Genomic DNA, 24,294 nt, shown 5'->3' on the forward strand with positions numbered 1-24,294 from the left:
TCCTGGCTTTTGTGCGCGCTAGTGATGCTTTTCTGTAAACCAATAGCATTCAGCTGTGTGTCTATCTCCACCTTTTGGTCCCCTTTTATTGTGCTAGGTACCCTTTGGAAAGAGTACCCAAAAAGTGGTACAGTACGGTTTGCTTTTTGGTACCTTTTGACAGCAATAAAAGCGTACCGATCTGTACCGTACCGTATCACTCAGTGGAAACGGGCCATTAGAGTTATATAAGCTATTTTAAGAAAATAAAATATTTTCATGGGAAACATAGTCATTTTTAATATATAAAGATTTTAAGGTTAGAAATCTGCAAGTGGGAGTTTAAAAAGGCCCACAAAATCTTGCAAAACCTGTGCTTGTGCAATCAAAAGTGTGTAATCACAGAGATTTCAATGAAAACCCACACATTTCTCACCAAATTGAGAAGTTTACACTTGCACAAAGCATAAGAGAGAGTTTCCTGATCTATAAAGTGCAACCTCTAAATATTGACATTGTCTAAACTGACCAATCATCTCAATGTAAATAATAATATTCTTGTATAAGAACGTTAATCAATAATCATAAACAAACAAACAAACAAACACAAGCCAGATCCTAATACACTACACAGATTGTGTGAATGCTAATACTCTCAGCTTTGGTCAATACATCAGAGAAACATTTTTTTTCTCTCCAGAAAGACTTCAAGGGAACCTGACGATTCTGGCAGCACTACGTGAAGGGAATAAATGTCAGAATATGCGCAGCTCGGAGAGGTAGAAATGAGAAGGTGTCTTCATCCAGACACACGGATCCACACATACAGAGAGCACTTAAAAGAGCAAGACACGCTCGCTTCTGTGTTTGGACTAATGAAGACGAACAACCTGGACATTTATTATTCAGCGGGCGCCTTACCTTGCATATTTTAACCTCAGATCCACAAAGGCAATGCTACTAACTGGTTAATATGAGTGACAGTTTGGATAATGAGCTGGAGTGTGTTGGTTATCCGTTTGGGGTTTCATCCCTCTTTATAGGTTGATCGTGTGATGTTGGTGTTAGATACGTGAATTGCATCATGTGAGGGTTCAACACAGTAACAGAACTAAATACAGTTCAAGCTGAAATATAAAGGAACAATTCCTCTGCAGCAGAAGTTAAACTGATAGTTTTCATGACATGGCGTGTTATCCTGCTGGAAGTAGCCATCAGAAGATGAGTACACTGTGGTCATAAAGGGATGGACATAGTCAGCAACAATACTTAGGTAGGCTGTGGTGTTGACTCGATGCTCAATTGGTAATAATGAGCCCAAAGTGTACCAAGAAAATATCCCCTACACCATTACACCACCACCAGCAGCCTGAACCGTTGATACAAGGCAGGATGGATCCATGCTTTCAGGTTGTTGACACCAAATTCTGACCCAATCATCTGAAAGTCACAGCAGAAATTGAGACTCATCTGCCCAGGCAATGTTTTTTCATTCTTCTATTGTCCAATGTTGGTGAGCCCTTGCAAATTGTAGCCTCAGTTTCCTGTTCTTAGTTGACAGGTATGGCACCCGGTGTGATATCTGCTGCTGTAGCCCATTCGCATCAAGGTAGGACGTGTTGTGCATTCAGAGATGCTCTTCTGCATACCTCGGTTGTAACGAGTGGTTATTTGAGTTCCTGTTGCCTTATAACCTGTATGAGGCTTAAGCGTATATGCACAACACTGAAATAGCAATGTTGGAATATCAGGAACATTCCGGTGATGCTTTAACTACGCTTACGTTTTTATTTTCTTCTCCTTTTAAAGATCTGAAGTCCATCTCCCCCTGAATGGTTATTACTTTTTCGGAATTCATCATTAAATTAATCAAATTCCTGTAAAAATACTTCAGTTCCAAGGAAGCGCAGAGTTATTTTAAGAGCTATTTTAACATTCCATTAGCAAGCTCTTGCTGTTGTTCTGCGTGATGTCATTGTCCTGTGCTTTTGGGATCAGAGCTTTAGGTATGCTTTAACTCATCCGTTCCTTTCTAACCTGCTGCCAAAGCATTTACTGCAATCTCAGTCCAAACAGAGCTCGCGACGGGCTCAACAGCATGCATCTGTCGAACGGCCTGCGCCAAATTATAGTATGCTCGCTCTCCCCACCATAAATGACAAAATATACTAATGAGGAATCATTTGGAAAAAATACAAGAATTTCAGTGTACACAGAGAAGGAGAAATTATTTTTTTGAAGGCAGGCAGGAGTAAATAGGAGCCGTCTTCCGATCTCCCACCCCTCTCTTCTCCTTCTCTGATATGTAAATGTTTGCCAATAACAGTTTATTTTGGGTGTAGAGTCTCGTGAATTATAGATGACCATATGGGCTTGAATGGCTGACACTGCCTGCTGAAACACTGAAGGGATGAGCGAGACCGGACAGATGTCTCTAATTGAAACGGCTTTCCTCGTCTCCTGTAAATTGTCAAAGTTAATCAAGGAATGCGCGGCCAATTTTGTTCGTGGGTTAATTTTTTTTTCTTGGCTCAGTTTGTTAGAGTTTGGCTCCAATTTAGGGTAGTTAAACATGCATTCGCATAATCAAATGCTTCACAAAACGACTTCCTCTTTTGGCTGGATTACTTTCCGAGTCCAGATGCAGAGCATTTTTATTTTAAATCTAACCAACGGTTAAAGATATAAAGCTCTTATATTATAATAGTGAGATGGAAAATATATTGTATATACACTCACGGGCCAATTTATTAGGTACACTTACTAGGACCGGGACTCACTTTTGCCTTCAGAACTGCCTTAGTTGACAGGAGTGGCACCCGGTGTGGTCATCTGCTGCTGTAGCCCATCCGCCTCAAGGTTCAACATGTTGTGCATTCAGATATGCTCTTCTGCACACCTCGGTTGCACGAGGGGTTATTTGAGTTACTGCTGCTTTTCTATCAGCTGGAACCAGGTGGCCATTCTCCCCTGACCTCTGACATCAATCAGAGGCATTTGCGCCCACAGAACTGCCGCTCACTGGACATTTTCTCTTTTTCAGACCGTTCTCTGAAAATATTCCCCACAATATTACATCACTACCACCAGCCTGAACTGTTGATGCAAGGCAGGATGGATCCACGCTTTCATGTTTTTGATGCCAAGTTCTGACACTACCATCCAAATGTCGCAGCAGAAATCGAGACTCATTAGACCAGGCAATGTTTTTCCAATCTTCTATCATCCAATTTTAGTGAGCATGTGCATATTGTAGCCTCAGTTTCTTGTTCTTAGGAATTGACAGGATTGGCACCTGGTGTGGTCTTCTGCTGCTGTAGCCCATCTGCCTCAAGGTTGGATGTGTTGTGCATTCAGAGATGCTTTTCTGCATATCTCGGTTGTAACATTGAGTTACTGTTGCATTTCTCACAATATTTTCTCTTTTTTAGACCGTTCTCTGTAAACCCTAGAGATGGTTGTGCGAGAAAATCCCAATAGATCAACAGTTTCTGAAATACTCAGACCAGCCCGTCTGGCACCAACAACCATGCCACGTTCAAAGTCACTTAAATCAAGCAGTTGGACAGGTGTACGTAATAAGGTGTATATCTTTTAAATTAAATTTCAAGTTTAAGTCAGTCTGATACTTCTTCGCAATTATTGTGCAGTTCTCCAGCAATTTTGGAGTAAAAATAGTTGCTACTTAGTTAATAGTTTTAAATGATTTTCTAGCTGACATAACCACATTTACGATTCTTTAAAGGGAACCAATTATGCCCCTTTTTACAACATACAAATTAAAATAAGTCTCTGATGTCCCTAGGGTGTGTATGTGAAGTTTCAGCTCAAAATAACACATAGATAATGTTTTATAACTCTCTGAAAAGGCCTCTTTTAGGCTTTGATCCTAATTGTGCCATTTTGGTGACTGTTGCTTTAAATTCAAATGAGATTGTGATCTTTTCAAAAGAAGGCGGAGCTACATATACCTTTGTGTCAGCATAGAGGCAGATTTAAAAAAAAATGGGTCGCTAATGGGTGGGGCTTACCCCCTCTGATGACACGTACAAAAGGAGGATGTCAATCAAAGTGTTTCTGCAGACTGTTTTTATGTAATATAATCATAAAAAATAGAATTAACTTATTTGTACCACTAGTAGCTGGTCATATTCACACATTGTTGTCACACAACTGTGACTAAACCCATTATAAAATAGATTTTTGCATAATAGGTCCACTTTAAGCAATTATTTAACTACCAAACCGTGTTCAGCTAAACTGTTTATTTTTTTTTTACTAATTTACTACTCAAGTCATTTTAAGCAAACCAACATTCTCAACACCTGATGCTAAAATAAAGCTATTATTTTTACCTCCACCGCTCTCTCTCTTTGCTATTTTCCTACCAAAATAATCCTTTGTGCTGATGAAAAGCCTGATGGACAGTTTTCATTAGCAACGTGTATCATTAAATGGGTTTAACTAATAGCAAATTCATCATAATAACCGCTGGCCATCAGTGAATGACAGGCTATTTCATTTGTCCACTGTTTCATCTCATTTTAAAAGCTATGTGACAGTGACAACTGAATGTTGTGGAAGAAACATACTGTAATGTCAATAACCAGATATCACTGAATGTGGCCACGATAACAAAAAAAAATAAATAAAAAAATCATGACAATCCTGTAATGTTTTGACACTTTGAAAAACCTTGGTGCTGCTATATATAGGCCTACCAACTGTCTACTGTATGGTAATGCAATGCCATATGAATATAGTAAAAGAACTGGAATTCAGAACTGGAATTCTGACTGTTTTACTCACAATTCAAACTTTTTTCAACAGAAATATGAGAAATAAACCTCTCGTTTGATAGTTATACTGTAAACATCTGGGGAAAAAGGGCAATTTTTTAAACTTAACTCACAATTGATTGTATTTTTATTCACAATTTGATAAAATTTTGCACTTATGCCGTTTCATTTTTTCATATATCTGTTACAAGACTAGCAATAGAACAAAAATTATATTTGATTTGAAAAATTTAAATAGGCATTTAATTTCAGAATGTAAAAAAAAAAGGTTTGACTGATGTATTAAAAGTACCACAACAATACCAACGGCATTGTATTGTACTTTCATACACTCCCAAAAACAAAGGTACAAGGCTGTCACTAGGGCAGTAACTTTTCAAAAGGTACATATTTCTATGTAAATTTCTATTATAATGGTATGTCAAAGGTACATATTAGTCCCCCATATGTACCTAAAATGTACCTTTATGAACCTGAAAATGTACTAGCTCAGTGACAGCCCTCTTTATTTCTGAGAGTGCTCTACATTATAAGCATAATGCTATTTTCAGTTTGACATTAAATACAGAATACAGGTTTCTCATAGAATTTAAAGCCTTTAGCGTGGTTGATGAATTGACCCATTGATTTTTAAAATGTGACATTTGATAATTTCCCATTGAAATGCTATGAAGGATCCTTTTTGTTTCAGTACTCACAAGCGATGATGTTGCCGTAGCGGTTTTTGTTGCGGTTTTCCTCTTTCTTGGCAGTTTCCCATGGGGCAGTTTGTCCCTCAGCCAGACCCTGAAATCACATCAAGAATATGTTCAAGAATATGTAAAACAGGTTCATCAAATACAGATGACACACGCACATAAGTGCACACAAATAAACCTAATATCTTAAGGGCCACGAAACCCCCTGCCTCAGAAGGGTGTTTTTACACCTCTAGTTTGAAAAAAGTCAGGAAAGTGACTTAGATGCACTCAGTAGGTAGAGTCAGAAAGCCGTATGTGTATAGACTATTCTGTCACAAAATGCGGCGAAAATTATACACAACGGTTATAGTTTAATTAAGGTATTTACATGTTTACATTCGGAAAGCAGCATTTACAGTGGATCTTTCAGTCTATAATATTGTACTATAATATTGCAGAGGTATTAACGTACTGTAAACTTAGTAACTAAATCATTTTGACTAAGGTATGTCTTTAAAAACTGAAAGAGTACTGCTGACGATACAAACAAATTTTGCCATCTGAATAAACAAAGAAATAAATATACACAATTGTTTTTTTAATAGATCAAGACTTTCATATGTTTCATTTGTTGCTTCAAATGAAAGTCTACAGATGTTACACTGTTAAGCCAATAAGTAGTGACAAGCAACTGTTAAAAATGTCAATAAAACAACGATAAGAAAATCTTGCAAAAATCATTGAGTCATTAAATCATTAATTAAAAGTGAGATTTATTATTAAAAAAATAACATGTAGGTTGCAGTAAATATCCTATTTTGTAAAGCTTTCTATTCAGGTTCACAGGAGAATTGGAATCCATTTTAAGTACATACATGTTTATATATATATATATATATATATATATATATATATATATATATATATATATATATATATATATATATATATATATATATATATACACATATATATATACACATATATATATATATATATATATATATATATATATATATATATATATATATATATATATATATATATACATGTATATATATATATATACACATAGTCATGATGGGCAGTGACTGAAGTCCCTAGTGGGCGTTCCCACCTTGAGGTTGTGTAGGTAATATTTACGATGATATTCACAAACAGCAAATGAGATTTTTTGCCACTAAAAATTAACATTGTGGAGGCAAAACACTAAATATAAATGGATATATTATATACACTCACTGGCCACCTTTAGACATTTATTAGGTACACCTGTCCAACTGCTCATTGACGCAAATGCCTTGTTGATGCCAGAGGTCAGAGGAGAATGGCCAGACTGGTTTAAGCTGACAGAAAGGTAACAGTTGCTCAATGTTACAACAGACGTATGCAGAAGAGCATCTCTAAATGCACAACACATCCAACCTTGAGGCAGATGGGCTACAGCAGCAGAAGGCCCACCGGGTGCCAATCTTGTCAATTCCTGAGAACAGGAAACTGAGGCTACAATATGCACAGGCTCACTAAAATTGGACGATAGAAGATTGGAAAAACATTGCCTGGTCTGATGAGTCTCCATTTCTGCTGCGACATTCGGATGGTCGGGTCAGAATTTGGCATCAATAACATGAAAGCATGGATCCATCCTGCCTTGCATCAATGGTTCAGGCTGGTGGTAGTGATGTAATGGTGTGGGGGATATTTTTTTGGCACACTTTGGGCCCATTAATACTAATTGAGCATCGTGTCAATGCCACAGCCTACCTGAGTATTGTTGCTGACCATGTCCATCCCTTTATATCCACAGTGTACCCATCTTCTGATGGCTACTTCCAGCAGGATAACACACCATGTCAAAAAGCGCGAATCATCTCAGAATAGTGTCTTGAACATGACAATGAGTGTACTCAAATGGCCTCCACAACTCAATCCAATAGAGCACCTTTGGGATGTGGTGGAATGGGAGATTCGTATCATGGATGTGCAGCCGACAAATATCCAGCAACTGCATGATGCTTCCATGTCAATATATACCAAAATCTCTGAGTAATATTTCCAGTACCTTGTTGATTCTATGCCACGAAGAATTAAGGCAGTTCTAAAGGCAAAAGGGAATCCAACCCGATACTAGTAAGGTGTACCTAATAAAGTGGTATGTGAGCGTATAATGGATATAAATACAAATATATGACATAAAATGCTTAATTACAAAGATGAACTAAAAAAAAGTGTATTATCTACTGCAAATGTTGGTATGTGCCCGAAGATACAACCGATTGCTGCAGAAGCTGGATCACATGATGCTCTACTGATGCTCCTATTGGCTGTTGCTTGCAGAAGTCACCCTTCATTTGCATAAAGTTGAAAGATTCTCGCTAGACTTGGCTACATTTGTCACCAATGGTAACTGTAGAGGTTGCTGGAAGTCTCCATTGAAATAAACGGTTGTGTGTCTGTTTGCTGCTTGTAGTGTTAATGGGAGTTTATATTGTCACGCTCAAAATCAAGAGCACTACATTTGAATAAACAAACCGATGTTAAAGTGGCTTAATATGCTGCAGAAAACAAGTGAGTGAAAAAGAATGTAGACATTACCAGCAATTTCAATCATAATCTGTGTGTTTTGTTACCTGTTCAAGTGTGCTTCTTCATAACCTGTTGCATAACAATCACACCTTCTTTTAGCATGTGTGTCTTTAGTGGCTGTTTAATACATTTGACCACATGAGTGTTTATGCGATAAAGGCAAGCTGATTGAATTTGTTTTTGTCTACCTCTAGACGGGGTCTAAAAGGATAAGCTCAAAACATTTACAACTATATTTAGCGTCATCCTTTTGGGATCGGACCTAACGAAAGTGCATCTTAATACCAGGTGAAAACAGGGCCTTTGAGATGCCTTTCTAAAATAACAGCTCAGGTTAGGTGTCTCTTTTTCCCTTGAGTCCACTGAAAGACCCTTGTGTGTGCATGAGTCTGGTAATTGTAGACTCATCCTTTAGCCTTGGGGCAAAGACAAGACTCTGAAATGTCAGACAAGAGTGCTGAATGGTGGCCACTTAAAGCTGCAGTGCAATCTTCATCCCGTCCGGCACACACAAGACAAGCCATTTACTGTGACAGATCAGGAGAAACGCCGCTCCTCTGCCAAGTGTCTGCATTATAGAAAGACTTCATGGACAAAGTGATTCAAAACAAGCACATTTTAAAGACGAATTGGTGGGCTGATGGTGAGGTGTGCTGAAGGTTTATCTTTAAAAGACGTCTCTGAAAGAACAACAACAGAGAATCGACAGGAAGATAATAGTTCGTTCTCAGAGATGTCTTTTTTGCCTTACCCTTTCTTTTTGGTGATTAAGTGATTAATTCATGATCAAAATTCCTGAGAAAAAAATCACTCGAAGGTTTTTAAGACTAATATTGTTATTGGCATGAGCTCATACACTGTCAATCAAAGAACTTATTATAAATTCATTACAAGTTTGTATAATTAAGTGGGCTTAACTAATTGGAAATTCATCATGATGCCTGCCAGCCATCAGAGAATGACAGGCTATTTCATCTGGACATGGTTTCATCTCATTTAAACAGTGACAACGATATCTGTTAGAAAAATAGGATAGCAATATCCTGATATTCAGAAAGGAAGAAAGAAAAAAAAAAGCAAGGAAGAAAAAAGTAAGTAAGACAGAAAGAAAAAAGAAAGAAAAATACAAAAAATAAGAAAAAGCCATTTCTAAATAGGTTATCATTTTGTTTATAAAATGTATAACTAATGTGTATTTCATTTAAATGTAAGATAAACAGATAGAATGATAACATAAGAATCTGAATTTATTATAAATTAATATAAATTAAATTTCATAAATATCAGTTATTACCAAAAACTAATATTCATAAATAAACCATATTTTTCTCCTCTCTCTCGCTCTCGTTTCCCCATGTTATTGTATTAGTTCTAGTTTGATTGTCTTCATCTCATCACTTTATATATATATATATATATATATATATATATATATATATATATATATATATATATATATATATATATATATATATATATATATATATATAAACAGTTGAAGTCAGAATTATTAGCCCCCCTGAATTATAAGCCCCCCTGTTTATTATTTTTTTTCCAATTTCTGTTTAATGAAGAGCAAATTTTTTAACACATTTCTAAACATACTAGTTTCAATAACTATTATTGAGTTCATTTCTAATAACTGATTTATTTTATCTTTGCCATGATGACAGTAAATAATATTTCACTAGACATTTTTCAAGACACTTCTATACAGCTTAAAGTGACATTTAAAGGCTCAACTAGGTTAATTAGGTTAACTAGGCAGATTAGGGTAATTAGGCAAGTTTTTTTATAACGATGGTTTGTCCTGTAGGCTATCGAAAAAATATAGCTCAAAGGAACTAATAATTTTGACCTTAAAATGGATTAAAAATTGGATTAAAAATGCTTTTATTTTAGCCGAAATAAAATAAATAAGACTTTCTCCAGAAGAAAAAATATTATCAGACATACTGTGAAAATTTTCTTGCTCTATAAAACATCATTTGGAAAATATTTAAAATAGAAAAAAATATCCAAAGGGGGGGCTAATAATTCTGACTTCAACTGTGTGTGTATATATATATATATATATATATATATATATATATATATCCTGTTCTCTTATGCTTCTGTGTTAGTAATTTTTAGTTTCCTCCATGATGTTTGTGTTTATGCTTAAATAGTATCTGTAACTAGCAAATATGACCTACAGCTATGTGTAAAGGGGGTCGCACACCGGATGTGCTGTGCCGCACCAAGCAGTGCCATGCATTTTAGAATTCTAAACAGATTTCTATCATGGTACGCACACCGGCGCCACAAATCAGCGGCTGTCTGTGGTGCCCATCTACGACTTCATATTTCTGTGTTCATATTTCTGCTTCGCCACAGATTGCCATCTGAATAGTCATTTTAAATACATGCGAATGTGCGCGTCCGGTGCTTCCATCATCTGTCCAACTGTCAACGTGTCGTGGCGCTGATCGGCACATCCGGTGTGCGACCCCCTTGAGAGTCCAGATTGCTAACAGCTTGAATGGTACAAAGCGTGATAGGGTTGTAATCCAGGTAAATGTCCGGCGGAGTGTACATAGAGCTAGAGTGCCCGAGACACACACACACACACACATTCAAATGCACACACACACATTGTTTTAAATATCACATAATGAACATTAATGCTAGATGGATAACACAATATATACAACTTCTAGAAAGCAATATATTTGTTTCATAGTCAGTTTTCAGCTATAGGTGACGCAACCCTTCTGGAACTAGCAAAGCATGGAAACCTGAACCCAGCGAGCGTATCATTTCTGCAATACTGTTCCTTCCCGTGCATTAAACATGATCTGGCACCTGTGAAAATCTGAACCTTACAAAGCCTCATTTTTTTGCTGAACCTCTCTTTCATGAGTGAATTAAATATTATCTGGCAACCGTTCCCACAAATCACTCACGTTCCTGCTCAGGGATACTGGGATCTGGCAACTCTGCCCGTGTGCTCATTATAATGGCAGTACAGTCAGGGTAACTGCATCCGTTAAAGCCAAACTCTGTCTGCCTGACACGATGTGATGCTAAAACTGTTTGAGGGCCTTCTTAATGATACATTTTGAGACATCCAGAGAGAATCGCTACACAAAAGGCCTTAAACTTATGTCTTCTGGCAGTCAGCTAAACTCATTCTTCATTTGTTCTGTACTTTCTCCAAAAATGTCCTCACTGGAATCTTCTGTTGTGTGGTGCTATTAAAGAGATTTGATTTGGAGCAGTGTTCATTTTGAAAACAAATTTTTATTTAATTTTAGTCTTAGCGTTTTGACTAAAATTGCATTTTAGTTTTAGTGGTTTTTTAGTCTTCTGACTCATTTTAGTTTTAGTCTAGTTTTATTCAACGTAATTTCATAAATATTTCCTAAATATTTAGAATAAAGAAATGTGAAAAATACTTATTTTAGATCATATACAGTATCATCAGAAACAATAGGAATCTGTTCAAGTTTTAAATTAAAAACTGTAGTATATTGTTATTTATTAGGAAAATAACAAACTAATTTGATAATTCATGGATAACAACAATAGCCAAAATAGTATCAATAGTAATCAATTTGAATATGGGCCGCTTTTGGTGCTTTACACCTTTTTAATTTTTTGTTTCAAGAATAAGGTCCAAGACTTAGAATAAAAGTTACTTGTAAAATGTATTTAAAAACAACACAGTATCGAAAGATGAGCACTCTTATGTTAGATTGTAATATGAAAATATGTGTTAGCATTGGCCAAAACTGATTAGCTGATATCACACCAAAGCAACAGCCAACAGAGGATTCCGCTTGGTCTTAAAGCCTTTTCTTGATGGGTTATTTTCACTATTTATTATGGCATAGCAGTCAAAATAGGACAAACTAACTCATGTATGCATGCACAAACTTTGGACACTTGTCAGTGAGGGGTGGGTTTACCGACCCACCGGAACCAACCCTGGCTATGCGCCTGCACTACCATAACCTTAACCTTTAAGCCAATTCTTAAAGCTTTTTTGGAACAATTTAATTGTTTGGGACAACTTAATTGTTTTATGTTTAATCCACTTAAATCTGTAAAAACATTAAGGTAACTTATTCAATTTGTGTTGAGACAACCAGAAGAAAATGTGTGGAATCCGGCAGTTTATTACAGTATGCACTGTAAAATACTGGGTTACACACAATACCTTTATAGTTTACCTAGACTGAACATAAAACAATTAAGTTGTCCCAAAAAGCCTTAAAAATTATGTTGTTTCAGCTCATTTTCAATAAGTAGATTGAACAAACAGCAGACATCTTTTGTTCCAAATCCAAGCTCAAATCCTCCTTCTATTGAATAACATTTTTTCAGCACAAGTTATATTATCTTTTCAACAACCCAAATCCAAACTCTCCCAGGCCTCCGATACAACTACCATGTTTGAGGATCAAAGTAGACATTTTTCATGGACAATGAAGACCATGTACTGGCATTACGCAAACTGCCATCCAACTACTTTATGAGGCCTCTGTAACCTTCTCCATGCTGCTATGAATCATTAACTCCACGCTGTTTCTTCTGTCTCCAACACGAGCACAGATGCAGGATCACACATCTGTCAGGCTGAGATTAATGATGCGATTGTGCTGACATGCACACACAGGTGGCTGTCGTCGGCTTTTACCAACATGATCAGATCTGCATCGTTCACTTCATGTCCATCACGTCTCATCTCATCTGTACAGCCTCCAAATCAAATGTCTCAAATAGCCCACCACTTCATGAAAAATTTAGCAATTAAAAAAAATCTGGGCTTATTTATTTGCATCTATTTAATAGCATTCATTTACTACTACTACTACTACTAAAACAGGGCTCAAAATTGCGATCATTTTGGTCGCATATGCCTCCAAAATTTAATCTATGCTACCTCATAATATATTTGGGAGCATTTGTGTGACTGCATATAATGGTTGTAGTGCTAACTGTATTGATTTTTTTTCTAAAAATATGCTAAATCAGTCTTCCCTGCCAATATATTGGTTCATATTAGCTGTCAATCGCTCCATGCTTTCCACTGTCAGATGACAGAGAGCTTTTGTGATGGCAGAAAATGCAAACACTGAAGTTTGAGGAAGACGCAATGGAAAGTACACAGCTTTGCTCACCCACCTAAAGTTACAAATTAATGGTACCAATGAGAGCAATCATGTGGCGAATGTTGATCCGCCAGCCGAGATCAATCAATTGTTTTCGGAGAGAGTGCTGAAAGACTTGGAGTGGTTCAGCTGTTTAATGGGCTGAATGAGAAATGTATTACATTGTTAGTAATATTGTCATCACTGTCATCATTGTTATTTTATAATTATTAGACATTCATTTTGGAATTATTGCGCAAATATCAATAAGTAATTAGAGAATTAGTTAGGTAGTTGTTTCTGGTATTTGTTAGTCCTGATTGATGTTGTATTCAAATACAATAATTCCATTAATATATAATTTTTGGTGGTGCTCATTAATTTTTGGTGGTGCTTCTAAATTTTTTCTGGTGCTCCGACATTTTTTAAGTTGGGAGCACTCGTGCTACCGAGCAAAAAAGTAAATTTTGAGTCCTGTAATAGTAATAATAATAATTAAAAATGTATATATTTATTCTAAGTTTATAAGCAGCATAATTATGTTAATTAAAAAACGTATTAAAGTAAAACTGTATAAGCATTTAAATGGCTAGATTATGTTAGCAAGATTATGTTAGTTCAAACATATGATATAAACCTGGTGTGCATTTAAAACATGTTTATTAGTATTTCATCACTGCATTATTGTATGAGGGATAAACATGCATTGGATTGGGTTTATTACTGTAGGTTATGTTAAAAATAATCCAAATCAAATCAAATGCTATCATACAACTGTGCATGCAATTAAAACATTAATCTTAAAGGTGCAGTATGTAAGTTTGACACCCAGTGGTTGAACTAGGTATTGCACACCTGGTTCAAAACATATGCAAGCGCAGGTTGCCAGATTGACAACACCAACAGAAGTGTGCCTGACTGTCAAACCCAAAGGCTGATTGAAGGCTGATTTAAACCGTGTTCTGAATAAAACACAACAATATAATACCAAAAAAAACAAATTGCTTATCACTGCAAGTCTCATCCCGTATAGCGTGTTGTTGGGAGATGGGGTTATAATGTTACCTGCTCACCTAATGTTTACATTCGTAGTATTTATATTATTTGCTATTTAATAAACACCTCATGTGGAACTCTGAATCTGCATCTCATTTCGGAGTCTGCTATTGTCAACTGAAGGTCGCATTTTGTACACCCGTCCTGACTGAATGAATGAAATAAGCAGTTTCCAACAAGGCAGCCGAGAGTGCTAAAATATTATCTGCTAAACTGCCATTGGGTGGCTTAAAGGGACCTAAAAAAAAAGACAGACGTTCCGGCACGTAACGCACATTTTCAAAGCAGAATATCTGACTTCAGCATTGTTTTTCAGATAAACAAGACCATTCACTTAGCATGTTTCTTAAATATCTGCAAATCTATTATGGTATTTTTATGCTTTAGAAGAGTCAAAAACGTACATACAGCTTCTTTAAACCATATCAGAACTAAATGATATATTGATAAATGATCATATTAATGGACAACTGTTAAAATGACCTGGAATTAGTAGAACTCTATGTTCAATTAATTAGAAATATTACTTTAAGATATTAATTTAAAGGATATATAAACATTACATCAAAATGTGCATTTAAATTAAATTAGTCAAACTGCCTACTGTCGAACAGTGAAGTTCAAATTTGAAACATTTTATGACCATTACTGTACCTTGCATGTAATTGGAATTCATTAATTAGCTCACAATCTATTTGACAGGCCTATAGGCAAAGTTACATTAAAAAGTAACATTAAAATCTCATTTGTAGTAAAAAAAAAAAAGCTCTGAATTCACAATAAAATATGCATTATGGGAAATGCAGTATTTGGCCCTAATGTGCTCTGGCTCATATCAGCCAGTCACAAGCCAGTAAGCAAACACTCCATTCAACTCAGTGTAAATGTATTGACTTTCTCCTCCTTCGCTGCATATTAGGAAAAATGACTTATTTTCGGCGGCAAGGAGACAGAAGAGCTGATGCAAAAAGCTGCCAACTTCATTTGCAGGAGCCTGAGAGGAACTTGTGAGGCAAATCAGGTTAGAAGTGAGGGGCGATAACAAAAAGGCCTTATAAAACCGTCTGCCTTGATGAATGACCCTTTAAACACGGAGGCACAAGCTCTGGTGCTATCAGACTGGCTATGACAGGCACGGGCTGCCAGCAATACAACTCATGTTTACCTCTACACTTCAGCCTAAAGCCACCTACACAGATAAGCTAAACTAAGCATTTTCCTATTGTAAATGAGTCCTTTGCTAAGTGATCTGGTTAACCCATTTACTCAAACTTTTATGCTTACTTTTATATTATGTTAGTTAAATTAGGGTTTATTTTCACAATAGTAACCGGTGGGAAACACCATAGTCAGCATTGCAAAGCAAAATAACCCATCGCATGCTCTAAAAGAGTTGCTGTTAATCTCTTAATAAATAAGGGGTGTGTTTTAGGCGTAACATGCATAAAACCAATCAGAGCCTCATCTCCCATGCTTTTTAAGAGTGAGTTGTAGTGAGGCTATGGCACATTCATATTTAAAAATTTTATATTTTACTAGTGAGGAAACAGATCTGCACATGTGTGAGGTTAAAGTTAGCAGGCCGTCTTTAGAACAAGTTAGATTCCCCCAAAGACAATTTAACAAATTTAAACCTTACATCTTCCAGAATTAATTAAGATGCCAAGATGATTCATTTTCCTTTGGCTTAGTCCCTTTATTTATAAGGGCTCACCATAGCGAAATGAACCGCCAACTAACTGTTTAACTGTTTTACGCAGCTGATGCCCTTCCAGCTGCAACAAAGTACTGAGAAACACCAATACACACTTATTCACACACACACTATGGCCAATTTAGTTCATGCAATTCACTTATAGCACACAGGGAGAACATGTACACAGAAATGCCAACTGGCGCAGCCGGGACTCGAAACAGTGACCTTCTTGCTGTGAGACGACAGTGCTTACCACTGAGCCACCGTGCCGCCCAGCAATTAGTTGAATTTACTTCAAAAAGAGAGTAAACTTGTTGCCTTATAATTATTATGTAAACAAACTATGAGCAAAATTTTAAAAGTTAGGTTAAGTGAATGGGTTTATGGCCTTTTTTTAAAGTAAAATCAACCTGTGCTTTAATATCACTGGGTTTACTCACTTTTTTAATGTAAAGTAATTAATCGCTTTTTGCAGTGTGGAAACACATTTATTAAATAAATTACAGCAAGCGCATCAAACAAAGTATTTTTCAGAAATAATGGACAAAACAAGGTTGTTTGAGTGTATACTCATTGAATGATTAATTGCTTCTCTTATGTTGTCATTGCCTGCATGTTGATATTTATTGATTATTTTGTCTGACAGTAGCATATGTGTTTGAATGAAATGAGTGGACGCTGATCTGTAACTTAGTATACTTTTTAGTGGATTGTTCATTTGTAATTTTATATGTATTTTGAAGCCTGTAGTTATTATGTATTAGTATGTATTATGTATTAGTAATCATGTTGTTTTTAGAGTGACTATTTTACCACCAGTCCATGAACTACAGATAAAAAAGAGCTTTTTGGCTATTTCTGTACATTTTTTTGTATTATTAATGTGCATTGACAGTGTCAAAATAAATCAGAAATTGAATGATCTAAAAAACCAACTATGCTTAAATAACTGTTTTGTAAATAATGCAATACTTAATTTAGTAATGAAAAACAAATCTTTAACAAAGTATGAAAGTGCAATTATTAAGCACAATATAAATGTGGTTATAAGTCAAGAATACAGCATTTGTAGCTGCAGTTATAAACTGCTTAATAACGTTTATTAATGTAGAGTAAATGCTTAACAAATAATGAATTCACTAGATGCTAATGCTTAATAAATGATTCATAGTGTGTTATAACGTGCTACCAAAAAATAAATAAATAAAATAAAATCGCACAATGTGAGCCGGCCTTTAGACAAGTCATTACATAATTCTTGCCAACTAGCAAATTTAAATGCAAAAACAACTTTCACTTATCTAAGTCACTAATGAATTCTTTCCGACTAGTAAACTTCAATGCAAAAACGACTATCACTTAGATAAGTCACAAATGAATTCCTTCCGACTAGCAGAAATAACTCCAAGCAAACAAGCGCACGCTTAATATAAAATAACCCTCACAAGAAATACCAGCGTTCGCCGCTGAATGCTGAGATCGTCATCTCAGAACAGTAAATCAGATGTATTACAGACATAAATGTGAGTCATTCTTTATAAATGAGAGTCTCTTCTTTAAAAAATGCAAGTCTTTGCCCTTTTAAAGATGCTCTAAATCCAGGTGATTGAAAATTTGCACGCGGAGAGCATCCCTCCCTCTTTAATTCACTCATATTTCTCGCTGCCAGAGCCATCCATCAAAACTACATCTGAACACACAATAATGCGCAAAATATGATTCATGCTCATACTCAAATGAAGTTTTCTGCTGAATAATGTTTTTATTCTTTTTTGATAACCAACCAAGAGTAATCCTACAGTATATCAGTGAGCAAAGAATGTGCTTAGAATAACTGAGTACAGAACAGATTCCAGAATGGACATGTGAATATGATTTTTAGAAGCAGAAACATTTACAATTGGACATCACTGATTTGCAAGCAGAACCATGTCATTGCTAATCTGTCTTACATCTCTTTGGTTTGCTGGTCACAAAAAAACAAAAACCAACAAACAAACAATCAAAAACAACTGTATAGCTCAGGGGTTCCCAAACTTTTCAGCCTGTGACCCCCAAAATAACAATTCCTGTGACTCGCAATCCTCACTATCCTCAGAGATGATTATAAACATACAAACATTGCACACAAAAGCTCATACACACCAATGGAAACTATATAAACGCAAGCATATTAACAACACAAAACTGTCTAACAAAAAACAGTCTATCTAATGACCATATCATTTTTTATAGTAATTATTCATTCAATTTAATATTAACCCCACTAAATGAGAATGCACAATGTTCACATCACAAGACTATTCTTTGTTTAATTTTGGAAACCTCCACTTGGAGATCATCCTCCATGTTCCGATGTGGCCTTTATTTTTAATGTACTGTGCTACCCACTGAGCCACTGTATCGCAATATCCCTACCTTTAAATGAAGAAAAATAACTATCACACACATAAACACACACACACACACACAAAGATGTCAGTCTTTTCAAATGACAAGGAGACAATTGTCCGTATGCATTTTCTCTGCTGGTGACCTTCAATAAGCAAAGGAATTGTGTATTTGCATTATGAAAGTGAGCAGATCATGTGTAGAGGCTGCCAAGATAGAGCCTTCAAACTCTTTTCTACAAACTGGAGTAGAAAATGCTATTGACACAAAGGTCTTCGCATATTCTTACCATAAATGTTTAGACAGTGAAAGATAATTGGTTTTATTGTCACGGGGTTGATCTTTTGTGGACCACTGTGTGGGCAGATTTCTCAAGAAGCACTTCGTATCTCACGTGACCTTTTCTGAATAAAATGCCAGCATGTCATCGAGATACACCGACCCGCTTCTTTTAATAAGCGCAGAGGCACTTCAATTAGCTTTTCAGATATATTTAAGAAATACAACTATTACAAAAGACACAGGAAACTAACAACAAAAAAAACTCATTACGGAATGATTTTCCAAAAAAAAAAAAGAAAAGACAAAGTTTGACATTTTAATAACCCCCTCAATAAAATTCTTTTTTTACCACAATAATATATTTCAGGCTTACTGTGCATAAAGAGGCAAAAACAAATTTCATAGCTGCACGCCTGTCGTAATTACTGCAGAGAGGCTTGATCTAACACACCACTTTCAAATTCAGTCTATTAAAAAAGTAAGCAAATCTTATTTGTGAGCTATAGCAATATTGAGATAAAGGGAATAAAAGGAATTTATAAGATCATTTCATAAAACTATATATATATATATATATATGAATTATTAGCCACCGTGTTTTTTTTCCCCCAATTTCTGTTTATCGGAGAGAAAGTTTTTTTCAACACATTTATTAACATCATAGTTTTAATATCTCATTTCTAATAACTGATTTATTTTATCTTTGCCATGATGACAGTAAATAATAATTTACTAGATATTTATGAAGTGTGCCTCACACAGGTGAGTAGGCTTGACAAACCACCCATATCAACACTCTTCTCTCTTTAAAAAACAAACAAACAAGCAAACAAAAAACAATTCAGTATTTGAGTGTTCAGTATTGTTTTAAATAGAACAAGGACACGCCAGACTTTGTAACAAACTACATTTTAACATTTAACATAAAAAAAAACTGCTGAAATTGTCTTTAAAAAAGTCGTAGATGTAAAATTTGTGGCCCTTTACATTTTATGTGCTTTAAATGTCTCCTGATTGGCCTCTGAACTAGAGTACCTCTGATACTGAGGGCCAAAACTGGCTCCTTAAAGGTGCATATTAGAACCTCACATGTTTTAATTGGTACCTAAAAAGTACAAAAGTGCATTTTTTATAGAAAACTCTCAACTTTTTACACAGCACAAACGGCACAGGTAAAGAGTCTGCCTTTGTGTTCAGGAAAGAAGAAAAAGCCTTTTGAAAGATTCTTGACATCAATCACTGAAGCTCAATATGACTCAAGTTGGTTCTTACCTCGTACTCCTCTTTAAAGCCGTAACCCTGGCCACACTTCATCTGGGTGATGTGCTGGAGCAAATCTGCCACTCTGATGGCCGGTTGAAACTGGCCGGCCTGGTAGGACATCTCCACCGACTCACAGCCTCCATATGGGTACGTCTGGATGGTCATGGAGGGCTGGGACATCTCACTGTGACTGCCATCTGTGGAGGAACAATTCACAATCCTTGAGTGCCCAATGACAATGTACAAGTGCCAACTGGAAGGCCACTGGTTTGATCCTTGAGCCATGAGCGAGACACTAAAACCCTGGGTTGCACTTCTCTCTATTTATAGCCAAAAAGTAATGGAAAGAAACTCTATAAGCCCTGGTTATTTTGAGATCTGTAAACCAGCCCATTGTTCTGTAGTGTTAACTTCCATAGAGCAGAATTTTTCATTTATATGTATCCAGAAAAGGCATAATTCATTTATACAACTTGTTGGATTTAGCATCTCCCACGTACGTTACAATCTATCAACGTAAAAGCCTCCGGCGAAAAATGGAAACACTAGAAGATTGTGCTCTTTTAATCAATAATTTATAACACGGGCTACAATATGAACTGCTACAATGAGCAGAGCATATCTATTTCAGACCATCTAAAGATTAAATTGGAATCTTTAAAATTTTTTTACCACTGTGAGTATTATTATGCATATTTCAATAAATAACAACTTTGATATATCTGGCCCTGGGAGTATGTAAGTAAATCAGTGATGCCAAAAGTAGGGCCCAAAATTGGCCCATTGTAACCTTCCCTGCAGGCATAGAACGTCAACATGACGTCATATTGATGTTGTACCCCAACATACTCCAACATCGTAAGGACGTTGGATTTTGATTGGAAATGAAAATCGGGTTGATGTCAGAACTCAACGCCAGGCTGACGTCAATGTCCAACAACCAACCTAAAATCAACCAAATATCAACGTCTAATCATGTTGCATCTTGATGTTGTGTGGACGTTAGCTCTCTGACATCTATCGGACATTGGATTCTGATCACTTTCCAACACAACCTAAAATCAACCAAACATCAACCTAATTTGATGTCGTTATTGGACGTCAAAATAACATTGTCCTTAGATGCTGGCTAGACCTTGAATTTTGGTCACATGACCTAAATCTAACCTAATATTAACGTCTTATGATGTTGTGTACCTGCTGGGTTTCATCCTAACTGAGAAGAGAGTGAGGAGGATGGAGTGGGATGCTACAAATGCCTTTAAAAGAGATGTTTCAATTAAATGTTGTAAATGAATCAGATTTTTTTAAAAATGTACAGTAAATAAAGTCTGTTATAAATGAGATTTTTTTGTTTTTACTGTAATATGTTCATAATAAAATATATAAAAATATGCTGTATATGTTAACACAAAGCAACGTTTTCTAGCTTTCTTTAAATAATATAAAATAAATTAGGAAATTACCCAAGGCAACTTTATTTACCTTTTACCCCACTAGCCTCAATCAAGTTTGGCTTTTGGCCCTTTCACAGGCCCATAGCCAGCCTGGTAAAAGGGGTGTTTCTTTTTTTCTCAAAAAGTGGACCTTTTTGGAGCTATTTGCCTCATTTCCTATTTAATTATTTAATATTTATTAGTAAATACTGCATTTAGTGACATTTTAAGAACTAATTTAAGATGGATTAGCTTAAATCAAGAATTATGAATAAATACTTATTTTCAAAACACAAATTTATTACAACATTCATTCATTCATTCTCTTTTCGGCTTAGTCTCTTTATTAATCAGGGGTCGCCACAGCAGAATGAACCGCCTTCATTACAACATAAGAAACAAAAAGAATTTACTAAGTCAGAATTTGGCCCTTTGGATAATTAAAAATTTAAACATAATAATAATAATAATAATAATAATAATAATAATAATAATAATAATAATAATAATAATAATAATAATAACAATAATAATAATAATAATAATAAAATGTAGAGCTTCATGATTTTTCTAACCTCTTTTCTAGCCTAGTAGATTTGAATATTCATGGATAACAACAATAGCCAAATTATTATTTAAATTTAAATGTATGTAGGACTAATCATGAAAGATATTTTTTAGCATTGGACAAAACTGATTAGCTAAAGTCTGCGAAAGCCCCAGTGAAAGCAAACAGATGATTCCACTTGGTCTTAAAGCCTTTTTGATAGATTATTTTCACAACTTATTATGGCATAGCAGTCAAAAAAGGACAAATCAGCTCATTTATGGGATAATAGTTATTTCTTTTTCTAAAAACATGCACCTATTATTGGCAAATCCAAGGATAGTCACTTTTTTCCAGAGCCAACAAACTTTGACTAAAATACACAAAAATGGTTGTTGTTGTTATGGCGTGTTTAATTATCCTTCCCAATCACACCACACAGCTACTACATAATCTGCAGGACTGCTCAGAAATGACAAAGAAAACAAGAAAAGCAAATATTTGCAGTCTAGGATATCATGTCGCTCTCAAAAAAGCACAGCTTTGTTTACTGTGACTAATACCTCTCAATCAAGACCAAACCCCTGAAAGCTCAGCTAAGACCCAGCACACATTCAGACTTCAGCAAGGACACTTACTGTATGCGTCACAGTACACTCAGACACACACAGTCTGTCCTTGCATTAGAATAAGACTGAGAAGTAGTTTATTGATGTTAATGAGTTCATTAACTAGAGGAATGGGGGAAACGAATGAAGGAGAATTCTTTCATTCGGCCTTTCTTAACCGGAAAACATCATTTAGATGAATAGAGAAATGCGATATTACTCGACAAATTATTAATGTGGCTATTTGCATCTTAATCGGCTTGGAAATTCATTATACACTTAAAGTAATTCTGGGGATAAAAAATTTATAATCCACCCCAAACATCTACACTCAGATGCAGCGGAAAATGAGTAATTTTGCATGACGCTTTATCGATGTAGCATTTCTAAGCGCCAGAAGGGGAAAAAAGTTGAAAGTATTAGCGGAGACAATGTATTATGAAGAAAACAATTATGCCAGATTTGTAGCCTCAGGTGGTTCTTTTTAAAGGATGGAGAAAGTAACTAGAGAGCCGAGAGATGCTGAGACTGCTCAATGAAACTGAACCGCTTCATGACCAGCACTCAAACATCATTTGGATCTGACTGTTATACTGTTCACAGTGACCAATTAAAGCAGTGATTTCATGAAAATAGTGCACAGGTATGGATGAACTGATCAAGTGGATGGATGAATAAATTAATAGATACATGAACAACAGATGGAATTATAGATTAGATGCAAGTATGAACGGATGGATGGATAGCAACGTGAAAGGATGGGCAGATACAGAACATGTATTGTAGATCAGTAGATTGAAAGATATTAGGTGGATAGATGAATAAATAGGATGCATTGGATGGATGGATGGATGGATGGATGGATGGATGGATGGATAGACAGATAGATATATAGATGGATAGATGGATGATGGAAGATTCCCAAACACTTGGCGAAAGCATAGATGGTTGAATAGATGGATGGATAGCAACCTGAAAGGATGGGCAGATACAGTATATGTATTGTAGATCAATAGATAGATAGATAGATAGATAGATAGATAGATATATAGGTAGGTAGGTAGGTAGGTAGGTAGGTAGGTAGGTAGGTAGGTAGGTAGGTAGGTAGGTAGGTAGGTAGGTAGGTAGGTAGATAGATAGATAGATAGATAGATAGATAGATAGATAGATAGATAGATAGATAGATAGATAGATAGATAGATAGATTGGTAGATAGAAAGATAGAAAGAGTATATGCATTGGAAGGATGGATGGATGGATGGATGGATGGATGGATGGATGGATGGATGGATGGATGGATGATCGCCAAATACTTGGCAAAAGCATTTTTTTTCTCTTGGACAGTTGGATGGATCAATAGATGCATGGATGGATGATTGCAAAATACTTGGCAAAACTTGGCATCTATTCATTTTTTTTCTTGGACAGTTGGATGAATTGATGGATGGGTGGCTGTCTGGATGGACAGATGAATTGATGGATGGATGGATGGATGGATAGATGGGTGGATGGATGGTTGGATGGATGGACGGACAGACGGATGGAGAGATGGATGATGGAAGATTGTCAAACACTTGGCAAAAGCATAGATGGATCTATGGATGGATAGCTACCTGAAAGGATGGGCAGATGCAGTATATGTATTGTAGATCAATATATTGATAGATATTAGGTGGATAGATAGATAAAAAGTACATGCATTGGATGGATGGATGGATGGATGGATAGATGGATGGATGGATGGATGGATGGATGGATGGATGGATGGACGGACAGATGGATGGATGGATGGTTGGGTGTGTGGACAGATGGAGAGTCGGATGATGGATGATTGTC

At 35.9% G+C, this 24,294-nt stretch overlaps 1 protein-coding gene across 1 annotated transcript in view; it reads right to left on the reverse strand.

The window, feature by feature from the left end:
- Positions 1-24,294, reverse strand: part of ptprt (protein tyrosine phosphatase receptor type T) — a 535,469-nt gene that overhangs the window by 68,949 nt on the left and 442,226 nt on the right. The window contains exons 21-22 of the mRNA XM_056460746.1: positions 19,877-20,064; positions 5,477-5,564 (exon numbers count right to left, since the gene is read on the reverse strand). Of these exons, the coding sequence (XP_056316721.1) occupies positions 5,477-5,564; positions 19,877-20,064 (276 nt within the window). The remainder of the gene's footprint in view (positions 1-5,476; positions 5,565-19,876; positions 20,065-24,294) is intronic.

The sequence above is a fragment of the Danio aesculapii genome, chromosome 6, assembly GCF_903798145.1.
Source record: "Danio aesculapii chromosome 6, fDanAes4.1, whole genome shotgun sequence".
Lineage (NCBI taxonomy): Eukaryota > Metazoa > Chordata > Actinopteri > Cypriniformes > Danionidae > Danio > Danio aesculapii.